The sequence below is a fragment of the Dasypus novemcinctus genome, chromosome 30 (assembly GCF_030445035.2).
Source record: "Dasypus novemcinctus isolate mDasNov1 chromosome 30, mDasNov1.1.hap2, whole genome shotgun sequence".
Lineage (NCBI taxonomy): Eukaryota > Metazoa > Chordata > Mammalia > Cingulata > Dasypodidae > Dasypus > Dasypus novemcinctus.
The window spans coordinates 23,670,861-23,684,252 of record NC_080702.1 but is presented as its reverse complement, the minus strand read 5'-3'; the positions used below and the strand labels follow the sequence as shown (position 1 = coordinate 23,684,252).

The window sequence follows — 13,392 nt, the reverse complement described above, 5'->3', positions numbered from 1 at the left end:
AGAGGCCAAATCTCCCTAGTGTATATTCTTATGCACCAAGTTCTTTCTTCAAGGAAATCATTAGAATATTAATTTTGCTTTTATTCTGCACATGCAATTGTACATCTATACCATAACAGAAACCTCAGTGCATTGGGGATCCTTTCTCTTTATTCTCCTTTTCCAGTAATCTTTCTCAAGCACCAAGAATATATTAGAGAGTACATTTTCAAATGCACAAGGAATCACTGAACTTGATAAAATGAGACAGAAGAAAGAACTCAGAGTCCCAGTCCTCACATAGCTCAAAGTGGCATATCTTAATCTACATTTAATCACAACAACTATCTCTCCGACAAGAAATTACACTTAAAATTTTACAAATAGGCAAAGATACTTTAATTGACACTCAACACTATTTTCCAGCATTCGTAAATATTTCATTAATTCTGAGTTTTGATTTTGTTTTGGTAATTTTTAAGCCCAATTTCTGGATATTACTGGATTTTGAAGGTTCACTTACTGTCTAAAAGAAAAATAAATATCACTCACCATTGCGGGTTTTTAAATTCTCTGTGTAAAGATAAATAAAAAATAAAAACAAAAATGTGTTAGAATGTGCCTCCATACACTACATGCAGATAATCTAGACCAGATGATATTTATATTTATTAAAAGAAGGACATCAACTATATATACTTCTATAAAATATAATAGTTGTCAATAGAATTTCACATACATTCTAAGCAATGGCCAATTCCATGATGAATTGCAAGGACATTTTCTGCTTACATTATCGGTGTAATAGTGAGGTTCCCAAGGTCCCCTTAGCTCCTCAGCACTTAGGTGCCATCATGACCTAGACTTTGGTTAAATTTAATACCCCTCCCCAGAAGGGTAAGAATGCATAGATGACATCAAAAGGTATAATCTCCCCATTCTGTTAAAGACCTTTGTAAACCTCCTTTCTAGGAACACATTAAGAACATGTCCACACCAGTTTCTAAGCTTCAGTGTCCCTGCAAGGAACTCTGTTCCTCTCTCTATGGAACGTCGTTGTTCTGACACCACTTATAAACCACCTGACAATTTCCATTCTCTTTCTGGAGCACTAACTCACTTATTCTTTCGCCTGCCACTGCCAAAGATTCTCCCCTGTCCACAAGTCCAGTTAAATCTCATGCCTGAGAAAAAGCGAGGTGTGTTCTTCAATCTCACGGCCTCACCTTCTCTTGCCCTTCCAGAAGTGGATGGTCAAAACGGGCGAAGAATGAGCAAAGAGACAGTATGTCTACCACGCTTGTGGGCATGTGCTCGGGCAAAGGAGACTCCTTAGAGGAAATGCACGGTTGACTTGTCAGGTCTATGTGGGGAGGGGTGGATGCCTCTTGGGCTGGTGAGGGCCATTGAGAGAATATGGAGTCACGTTATTGACTGATTTTTGTCAACATCCACGTGAATTTGGGGGTTACCCCAAAACCCTTACGTGAGTAGCACTTTAAAAAGATAGGGAAAACAATCTGGAAGCATTGCTGCATACCCACTGATGATTCCTTTTTTGGGTGTATCCTTTCTTAGGTGTTGTTGTGTGTGCAATGGGGCAGTTCTCCACGTTCATTTGTGAGTCTATAAAGGCAAGTTTCCCTTCTCCAGTACTAGCAAAAAAAAAAAAATGTTTGTTGCAGTTTGGTTTCTGTGTCCATTACCACATCAAAATGAAAAATATTTAGAGTTGGAGTGTGTGCATTGAAAGGCAAGATATTTTTTTCCTAGTAACATTACTGTGTGTATCCTGAACAAGTAAAACTGATTCATCAGGGCAGTGTATATTTAACCCTTAACCATATTCGGAACATAAGCTGAAATATCTTATTAGTTTTCCCTATGGAATTGTTTTCCTTAAAATGAAATATAAAGTTACTATATAATACTAAACTAAAACTTAGCAAATTTTTGACAGTTCACTTGATTAAAAAATTAAATGAACTGTAGTAGATAACATGAAAAGAGAATGTTAAATATATCAAAAATTCCTTTCACAATTTTACTTGAAAAAGTTCATGATTTTAGTGGTTATGGAAATCAACATTTTATGATGTCTTAGTGTCTATGCTGTATCTAGACCAATATAAATGACAGAAACATGTGCAGTGGAATTCACTGTAATGATGAATTATATTCCATATATGATAATCTAATTTGTCCAATTTATAAGTTCACAGAAAGGAAGGAAAATTAATAGTTGAGTTGTTCTGTTTTCTTTTCACAGCATCCTGAATAATGCCTTAAAATAATCTTTTCCTTGCAAGGTGCAATCACTAAATCCATGAGCGGTATTAATTCTACTACTACTAACATTACTATTAATAACACATATATGCCAAGATTTTTAGATGTGTGAACATTTTAATACTGATAACATTATGTTATAAATATGATTATATTATTTTTAAATAAATGAATATTCCTTAGGAAACTAAGAAATCTGTTGCAAAATTATGAAGCTGCTAAGTAACAACGCTGGAATAGAAACCCAGTGCCTCTGACTTTAGAACCTCTCCTTCTCAAAAATTAATCTAATAATCTCTTGCTAGTCTGCTTTGAAACAAACCAAAGTAAATGACAGAATGAATGAGTGCGTGAATGAAAGCCTGAATGAATGAACCATATCAGGTAATCAATGGATGAAGGAAGGGATAAATGAATGAATCAATCAATAGTTACTACGTACATAAATCTTAAAAGTAAACAGAGAGCATCGTGATGAGAGGGGATACATCAACCACTGAGCAAATGGAAGGAACTTTCCTGTCTGCATCTACAAAGAGTCTCTGTTTTGGGTGATGAGTATTGTGCAGCATCATCCTTTCGTCGGTTTTCTATGGCAAGCTCAAAGAACTGGAGAATAGGAACGGTCACATGTACCAAATATGCCACCCTAAATCAGGAGTTCACTAAAACATGTAAGAGTGTGTAGGTGTAAGGGAGGTGTTTCTATGCGAATGCCAAATACAGTCTGTGAATATTCTCTTAAACATCAATCTAAAATTTCCCTAAAAATAAAGTACAAAAACTAAACAAAAAATAAAATGAATTAATGTTACATGGGAGTTCTTTCTTAACTGGAAAATTTTTCATTAAATAAATAACTGAGTAAGGGATTTGTGTAATGTCTAAAGAATAAAAACAATTTTGGACTTTGAAGGACAATGTTGAATATTAAATAAGTTATTATGAATTGACATTTTGAACCCATTATTTATATAAATGAGTAGGTCTCCCAGGGGGATTGCATTTTACTTTTCTCTGTGTAAACATTTCACTGTAATCATCTAATCAATTCTTTATACTCAATAAAAATGACATTTTAAAATTTAAATCTATTCATGATGCTCGTTTTGTCTGCAATCGTCAAATATCTTAGTATGACAAAAGCAGTGTTATATTTTTTGGGTTTTGCTCCATACCTTATAGTCTTGACTATTTTCCACACCAGAAGCACCTGTTCAATATGTGTCAACCATCGTAAAATCATGTATTTGATCATCCGAGGGTGTAGGGTGCTTTCTGCTCCCTGCCTTGCACATGAGGGGCTCTCATTGACGTACCTTTTCCAGTCACTAATGCTGATCTCAATTCCGTTAGCATTTCTCAAGGAAAACTATGACCTCACAGAGAGGCCAAATCTCCCTAGTGTATATTCTTATGCACCAAGTTCCTTTTTTCAAGGAAATCATTAGAATATTAATTTTGCATTTATTCTGCACAGGCAATTGTACATCCAAACAATAATAGAAACCGCAGTGCATTGAGGATCCTTCCTCTTTGTTTTTCCCTTTTCCAGTAATGTTTCTCAAGCACCAAGAACATATTAGAGAGCACATTTTTATATGCACAAAGAATCACTGAACATGAAAAAATGAGGCAGATTAAAGAACTCAGAGTCTCAGTCCTCATATAGCTCAAACAGGCACATCTCAACCTACATTTAACCACAACAACTGTATCTCTGATGAAAAATTTAGTTACAATTTTCCAAATAGGCAAAGATATTTTAATTGACACTCAAAACTATTTTACAGCATCCATAAGCATTTCATTAACTCTGGGTTTTGATTTTTGTCTGGTAATTTTTAAGCTCAGTTTGTGGACATTATCGGATTTTGAAGGTTCAATGACTGTCTAAAAAAAAAATAAATGTCACTCACCATTGTCTGCTATTAATTTCCCTGCATAAATATAAGGTAGAAAGAAAAATGTATTAGAATGTGATTACATACACTACTTGCAGATAATCTAGACCACAGGTGACATAGTTTTATTAAAATATGAAAATCACCTATAAACACTTATATAAGACATAACAGTTGTCAATAGCATTTCACATACGTACTAAGCAGTGGCCAATTCCATGATCAGTTGCAAAGAAATTTTCTGCTTACATTACCAATGTAATAGTGAGGTTCCCAAGGTCCCCTTAGCGCCTCAGCACATAGGGTCCATCATGACCTAGTCATAGGTTAAATACTCGTCCCCAGAAGGGTAAGAATGCATAGATGACATCAAAAGGTATAATCTCCCCATTTCTGTTAAAGACCTTTGTAAACCTCCCTTCTAGGAGCACATTAAAAACACGTCCACGCCAGTTTCTAAGCTTCAGTGTCCCTGCAAGAAACTCTGTTCCTCTCCCCATGGAACGTCCTTGTTCTGACACCACTTATAAACCACCTGACATTTTTCATTCGCTTTCTGGAGCATTAACTTACTTATTCTTTCTCCTGTCACTGCCAAAGATTCTTCCCTGTCCACAAGTCCAATTAAATCTCATGACTGAGAAAAAGCGAGGTGTGTCCTTCAATCTCACGGCCTCACCTTCTCTTGCCCTTCCAGAAGTGGATGGTCAAAACGGGCGAGGAATGAGCAAAGAGACAGCATGTCTACCATGCTTGTGGGCATGTGCTCGGGCAAAGGAGACTCCTTAGAGGAAATGCACGGTTGACTTGTCAGGTCTATGTGGGGAGGGGTGGCTGCCTCTTGGGCTGGTGAGGGTCATTGAGAGAATATGGAGTCACGTATTTGATTGATTTTTGTCAACATCCACGTGAATTTGGGGTTACCCCAAAATCCTTATGTGAGTAGCACTTTAAAAAGATAGGGAAAACAATCTGGAAGCATTGCTGCAAACCCAATGATGATTCCTTTTTTGGGTGTATCCTTTCTTAGGTGTTGTAGTGTGTGCCTTGGAGCATTTCTCCACGTTCATTTGTGAGTCTATAAAGGCAAGTTTCCCTTCCCTAGCACTGGCAAAAAAAAAAAAAAATTTGTTGCAGTTTGGATTCTGTCTCCATTACTACATCAAAATTAAAATTATTTAGAGTTGGAGTGTGTGCATTGAAGGGGAAGATGTGTTTTTTTTTTTTTCTAGGAACATTACCGTGTAGATCCTGGACAAGTAAAACTGATTCATCAGGGCAGTGTATATTTCACCCTTAACTATATTCTGGACAGAAGGTGAAAAGTCTTATCAATTATCTCTATGGAATTGTTTTCCTTATAATGAAATATAAGGTTACTATATAATACTAAATTAAAATTTTAGCAAATTTTTAACAAGTCACTTGATTAAAAAAATTAATGAACTGTAGTAGATAACAGTGAAAAGAGAATTTTAAATATTTCAAAAATTCTGTTCATAATTCTACTTGAAAAAGTTCATGATTTTTGTGGTTATGGAAATCAACATTTTATGATTTCTTAGCGTCTATCCTGTTGCTAGACTGATATAAATGATAGAAGCATGTGCAGTGGAATTCACTGTGATGCTGAATTATATTCCATATATGATAATTTAATTTGTCCAATTTATAAGTTCACAGAGAGGAGGGAAAATTAATAGTTGAGTTGTTCTGTTTTCTTTTCACAGCATCCTGAATAATGCCTTAAAATAATCTTTTCCTTGCAAGGTGCAATCACTAAATCCATGAGCGGTATTAATTCTACTATTACCAGCATTACTATTAGTAACACACTATGTGTCAAGATTTTTAGATATGTGAACGTTTTAATACTGATAACATTACATTATAAATATGATGATTACATTATTTTTAAATAAATAAACATTCCTTAGGAAACTAAGAAATCTGTTGCAAAATCATGAAGCTTTTAAGTAACATCGCTGGAATAGAAACCCAGTGCCTCTGACTTTAGAACTTCTCCTTCTCAAAAATTAATCTAATAATCTCTTGCTAGTCTGCTTTGAAACAAACCAAAGTAAATTACAGAATGAGTGAGTGCAAGAATGAAAGCCTGAATGAATGAACCATATCAGGCAATCAATGGATGAAGGAAGGGATGAATGAATGAATGAATCAATAATTACTACGTACATAAATCGTAAAAGTAAACAGAGAGCATCGTGATGAGAGGGGATACATCAGCCACTGAGCAAATGGAAGGGACTTTCCTGTCTGCATCTACAGTCTCCGTTTTGGGTGATGGGCCTTTTATATCATCACCATTTTGTGGGTTGGCTAGGGCAAGCTCAAAGAACTGGAGAATAGGAATGGTCACATGTACCAAATATGCCACCCTAATTCAGGAGTTCACTAAAACATGTAAGAGTGTGTAGGTGTAAGGGAGGTGTTTCTATGCGAATGTCAAAAACAGTCTGTGAATATTCTCTTAAACATCAATCTAAAATTTCCCTAAAAATAAAGTATAAAAACTAAACAAAAAATAAAATGAATTAATGTTACATGGGAGTTCTTTCTTAACTGGAAAATTTTTCATTAAATAAATAACCGAGTAAGGGATTTGTGTAATGACTAAAGAATAAAAACAATTTGTGACTTTCAAGGACAATGTTGAATATTAAATAAGCTATTATGAATTGACATTCTGGGCCCATTATTTATATAAATGAGTCAATCTCCCAGGGGGATTGCATTTTACTTTTCTCTCTGTAAACATTTCACTGTAATCATCTAATCAATTCTTTACACTCAATGAAAATGACATTGTAAAATTTAAATCTATTCATGATGCTCTTTTTGTCTGCAATCGTCAAAAATCTTAGCATGACAAAAGCAATGTTATATTTTCTGGGTTTGGCTACTTACCGTATAGTCTTGACTATCTCCACACCAGAAGCCCCTGGTCAATATGTGTCAAGCATCATAAAATCATGTATTTGATTATTCGAGGATGTAGGGTGTTGCCTGTCCCTGCCTTGCAAAGTGTTTTAATTGACACTCAACATTATTTTACAGCATCTATAAACATTTGATTAACACTGAGTTTTTATTTTTCTCTGGTAATTTTTAAGCTCAGTTTGTGGACATTATTGGATTTTGAAGGTTCAATTACTCTCTAAAAGAAAATCAAATGTCACTCACCATTGTCTGCTATTAATTCGACTGCATAAAGATAAATAAAAGATAAAAAGAAAAATATGTTATAATGTGTCTTCCTGCCTTGCACATGAGGGGCTCTCATTGGCGTACCTATTCCAATCACTAATGCTGATCTCAATTCCATTAGCATTTCTTAAGGAAAACTATGACCTCATAGAGAGGCCAAATCTCCCTAGTGTATATTCTTATGCACCAAGTTCCTTCTTCAAGGAAATCATTAGAATATTAATTTTGCATTTATTCTGCACATGCAATTGTACATCTATACCATAACAGAAACCTCAGTGCCTTGGGGATCCTTTCTCTTTATTCATTTTTCTGGTAATGTTTCAAAAGCGTGTAGAACAAAATAGAGAGTACATTTTTACATGCACAAGGAATCACTGAACTTGAAAAAATGAGGCAGATGAAAAACTCAGAGTCCCAGGCCTCATATGGCTCAAACTGGCACATCTTAACCTACATTTAACCACAACAACTGTCTCTGTGATGAGAAATTACACTTATAATTTTCCAAATAGGCAAAAATATTTTAATTGACACTCAAAAATATTTTTCAGCATTCATAAGCAGCATTTCATTAACTCTGAGTTTCGATTATTTTTGGTAATTTTTAAGCTCAGTTTGTGGACATTATTGGCTTTTGAAGGTTCAATGGCTGTCTAAAAGAAAAATATATGTCACTCACCATTGTCTGCTATTACTTTCTCTGCATAAATATAAGTAAAAAGTAAAAAGAAAAATGTTTTAGAATGTGTCTCCATACACTACTTGAAGACAATCTAGACCAGATATAATATATTTTTATTAAAACAAGAAAAACATCTATAAAACCTAAGAATTGTCAATAGCATTCCACATACATATAAGCAATGGCCTATTCCATGACAAATTGCAAGAAAATTTTCTGCTTACATTATTAATGTAATAGTGAGGTTCCCAAGGTCCCCTTAGCTCCTCAGCACTTAGGTGCCATCATGACCTAGACTTCGGTTAAATTTAATACTCCTCCCCAGAAGGGTAAGAATGCATAGATGACATCAAAAGGTATAATCTCCCGATTTCTGTTAAAGACCTTTGTAAACCTCCCTTCTAGGAGCACATTAAAAACACGTCCACGCCAGTTTCTAAGCTTCAGTGTCCCTGCAAGGAACTCTGTTCCTCTCCCCATGGAACGTCCTTGTTCTGACACCACTTATAAACCACCTGACATTTTTCATTCGCTTTCTGGAGCATTAACTTACTTATTCTTTCTCCTGTCACTGCCAAAGATTCTTCCCTGTCCACAAGTCCAATTAAATCTCATGACTGAGAAAAAGCGAGGTGTGTCCTTCAATCTCACGGCCTCACCTTCTCTTGCCCTTCCAGAAGTGGATGGTCAAAACGGGCGAGGAATGAGCAAAGAGACAGCATGTCTACCACGCTTGTGGGCATGTGCTCGGGCAAAGGAGACTCCTTAGAGGAAATGCACGGTTGACTTGTCAGGTCTATGTGGGGAGGGGTGGCTGCCTCTTGGGCTGGTGAGGGCCATTGAGAGAATATGGTGTCACGTATTTGATTGATTTTTGTCAACATTCATGTGAATTTGGGGGTTACCCCAAAACCCTTATGTGAGTAGCACTTTAAAAAGATAGGGAAAACAATCTGGAAGCATTGCTGCAAACCGAATGATGATTTCTTTTTTGGGTGTATCCTTTCTTAGGTGTTGTAGTGTGTGCAATGGGACAGTTCTCCACGTTCATTTGTGAGTCTATAAAAGCAAGTTTCCCTTCCCCACGTACTGGCCAAAAAAAAAAAGTTTTCTGCTGTTTGGTTTCTGTCTCCATCACCCCATCAAAATGAAAAATATTTAGAGTTTCAGCTAAGATGGAGTTGAAGCAGGACAATCACCACACCATGGAGCCTAGAGTGATTACAACTGAAAATGGGAGGATGGCAGCCAGCATCCATGTGGAATCTGAGCCTCCTCTTGACATAGAGGTGCAATGGACACAACCAATCCAATGTCCACATAGAAGAGGTGGCATTGGATTGGGAAAAGTGGACATGGTGGACGATGGGTATGGGGAAGGGCAGGAAGAGATGAGAGGTGGGGGCGTATTTGGGACGTGGAGCTGCCCTGGATGGTGCCTCGGGGGTGATCACCGGACATCGTGGATCCTCACAGGGCCCACTGGATGGAATGGAGGAGAGTATGGGCCATGATGTGGACCATTGTCTATGAGGTGCAGAGGTGCCCAAAGATGTACTTACCAAATCCAATGGATGTGTCATGATGATGGGAACGAGTGTTGTTGGGGGGGGAGAGGTGGGGTGGGGGGGTGGGGTTGAATGGGACCTCACATATATATTTTTAATGTAATATTATTACAAAGTCAATAAATAAATAAATAAATACTGTTAAAAAAATATTTAGAGTTGGAGTGTGTGCATTGAAAGTGAAGATGTTCTTTTTTTTCCTATCAACATTACTGTGTAGATCCTGAACAAATAAAACTGATTCATCAGGGCAGTGTATATTTCACCCGTAACCATATTCTGGACAGAAGCTGAAATATCTTATGAGTTTTCTCTATGGAACTGTTTACCTTAATATGAAATATAAGGTTCCTATATAATACTAAATTAAAACTTAGCAAATTTTGACAGTTCACTTGATTAAAAAATTAAATGAACTGTAGTAGATAACAGTGAAAAGAGAATTTTAAATATTTCAAAAATTCTGTTCATAATTCTACTTGAAAAAGTTCATGATTTTTGTGGTTAGGAAATCAACATTTTATGATTTCTTAGCGTCTATCCTGTTGCTAGACCAATGTAAATGACAGAAACATGTGCAGTGGAATTCACTGTGATGCTGAATTATATTCCATATATGATCATTTAATTTGTCCAATTTATAAGTTCACAGAGAGGAGGGAAAATTAATAGTTGAGTTGTTCTGTTTTCTTTTCACAGCATCCTGAATAATGCCTAAAAAAAATCTTTTCCTTGCAAGGTGCAATCACTAAATCCATGAGCGGTATTAATTCTACTACTACTAGCATTACTATTAGTAACACACTATATGTCAAGATTTTTAGATGTGTCAACGTTTTAATACTGATAACATTACATTATAAACATGATGATTACATTATTTTTAAATAAATAAACATTCCTTAGGAAACTAAGACATCTGTTGCAAAATTATGAAGCTTCTAAGTAACATCGCTGGAATAGAAACCCAGTGCCTCGGACTTTAGAACCTCTCCTTCTCAAAAATTAATCTAATAATCTCTTGCTAGTCTGCTTTGAAACAAACCAAAATAATTGACAGAATGAGTGAGTGCAAGAATGAAAGCCTGAATGAATGAATCATATCAAGGAATCAATGGATGAAGGAAGGGATGAATGAATTAATTAAGCAATAATTACTACGTACATAAATCGTAAAAGTAAACAGAGAGCATCGTGATGAGAGGGGATACATCAACCACTGAGCAAATGGAAGGGACTTTCCTGTCTGCATCTACAGTCTCCGTTTTGGGTGATGGGCCTTTTACATCATCATCATTTTGTGGGTTGGCTAGGGCAAGCTCAAAGAACTGGAGATAGGAATGGTCACATGTACCAAATATGCCACCCTAATTCAGGAGTTCACTAAAACATGTAAGAGTGTGTAGGTGTAAGGGAGGTGTTTCTATGCGAATGCCAAAAACAGTCTGTGAATATTCTCTTAAGCATCAATCTAAAATTTTCCTAAAAATAAAGTACAATAACTAAACAAAAAATAAAATGAATTAATGTTACATGGGAGTTCTTTCTTAACTGGAAAATTTTTCATTAAATAGACAACCATGTAAGGGATTTGTATAATGACTAAACAATAAAATCAATTTGTGACTTTCAAGGACAATGTTGAATATTAAATAAGTTATTATGAATTGACATTCTGAACCCATTATTTATATAAATGAGTCAATCTCCCAGGGGGATTGCATTTTACTTTTCTCTCTGTAAACATTTCACTGTAATCATCTAATCAATTCTTTACACTCAATAAAAATGACATTTTAAAATTTAAATCTATTCATGATGCTCTTTTTGTCAGCAATCGTCAAAAGTCTTAGCATGACAAAAGCAATTTTATATTTTCTGGGTTTTGCTATGTACCGTATAGTCATGACTATTCTCCACACCGGAAGCCCCTGGTCAATATGTGTTAACCATCATAAAATCATGTATTTGATCATTCGAGGGTGTAGGGTGCTCTCTGCTCCCTGCCTTGGAAAGTTTTTTAATTGACACTCAACATTATTTTATAGCATCTATAAACATTTGATTAACACTGAGTTTTTATTTTTCTCTGGTAATTTTTAAGCTCAGTTTGTGACATTATTGGATTCTGAAGGTTCAATTACTGTCTAAAAGAAAAACAAATATCACTCACCATTGCCTGCTCTTAATTCCTCTGTGTAAAGATAAATATAAAAGATAAAAAGAAAAATATGTTATAATGTGTCTCCCTGCCTTGCACATGAGGGACTCTCATTGACGTACCTATTCCAATCACTAATGCTGATCTCAATTCCATTAGCATTTCTTAAGGAAAACTATGACCTCATAGAGTGACCAAATCTCCCCAGTGTATATTCTTATGCACCAAGTTCCTTCTTCAAGGAAATCATTAGAATATTAATTTTGCATTTATTCTGCACATGCAATTGTACATCTATACCATAATAGAAACCTCAGTGCATTGGGGATCCTTTTCTTTTTTTTTCCTTTTTCCAGTAACGTTTTGCAAGCACCAAGAACATATTAGAGAGCACATTTTTACATGCACAAGGAATCACTGAACTTGAAAAAATGAGGCAGATTAAAGAACTCAGAGTCCCAGTCCTCATATAGCTCAAACAGGCATATCTCAACCTACATTTAACCCCAACAACTGTCTCTCTGATGAAAAATTTACAGTACAATTTTCCAAATAGGCAGAGATATTTTAATTGACACTCAAAACTATTTTCCAGCATCCATAAGCATTTCATTAACTCTGAGTTTTTATTTTTTTCTGGTAAATTTTAAGCTCAGTTTGTAGACATTATTGGATTTTGAAGGTTCAATGACTGTCTAAAAGAAAAATAAATGTCACTCACCATTGTCCTCTATTATTTTCTCTGCATAAATATAAATAAAAGGTAGAAAGAAAAATGTGTTAGAATGTGACTCCATACACTACTTGCAGATAATCTAGACCACATGTAACATAGTTTTATTAAAATACGGAAATCACCTATAAACACTTGTATAAGACGTAACAGTTGTCAATAGCATTTCACATACGTACTAAGCAGTGGCCAATTCCATGACGAATTGCAAGAAAATTTTCTGATAACATTACCAATCTAATAGTAAGGTTCCCTAGGTCCCCTTAGTTCCTCAGCACTTAGGTGCCGTCATGGCTTAGATGTACGTTAAATTTAATCCTCCTGCAAAGAAGGGTAAGAATGCACAGATGACATCAAGAGGTATAATCTTCCCATTTCTGTTAAAGACCTTTGTAAACCTCCTTTCTAGGAGCACATTAAAAACATGTCCACACAAGTTTCTAAGCTTCAAGTGTCCTTACAAAGAACCCTGTTCCTCTCCCTGTGGAATGTCGTTGTTCTGAAAACACTTATCAATCACCTCTCATTTTCTCCCTTACTTGTGGAACACTAACTACTTACTCTTTGCCCTGCCACTGTCAAAGATTCTTTCCACAAGCGCAAATAAATCTTATGCCTAACTAAATGACAGGGATTCTCTTCAGGCTCATGGCCTTACAACCTCAAGCCCTTCAAGAATTGGGGTGTAACAACTGGTGCTTCATGAGGTAGGACACAGAATGAGAACTAGCACCTGTGGGCATGTGCCCAGGCAAAGGAGAATCCATAGGGGAAATCATTGGTTGATTGTAATGTTTGTGTGGAATGGGGTGACTGCCCATTTGGACAGGTGAGGACCACTGAGA

General features: G+C 35.8%; 1 protein-coding gene across 10 annotated transcripts in view; it reads right to left on the bottom strand.

The window, feature by feature from the left end:
- The window catches only part of LOC101415219 (butyrophilin subfamily 3 member A2-like), a 158,620-nt gene that overhangs the window by 38,883 nt on the left and 106,345 nt on the right, over positions 1–13,392 (bottom strand). For 9 of the 10 annotated variants that reach the window (XM_058290217.1, XM_058290219.1, XM_058290216.1 and 6 more), the window contains exons 18-23: positions 12,536–12,556; positions 11,827–11,847; positions 8,083–8,103; positions 7,377–7,397; positions 4,188–4,208; positions 532–552 (exon numbers count right to left, since the gene is read on the bottom strand). In XM_058290217.1, the coding sequence (XP_058146200.1) occupies positions 532–552; positions 4,188–4,208; positions 7,377–7,397; positions 8,083–8,103; positions 11,827–11,847; positions 12,536–12,556 (126 nt within the window). The remainder of the gene's footprint in view (positions 1–531; positions 553–4,187; positions 4,209–7,376; positions 7,398–8,082; positions 8,104–11,826; positions 11,848–12,535; positions 12,557–13,392) is intronic. The other variant, XM_058290222.1, reaches the window with a different exon arrangement.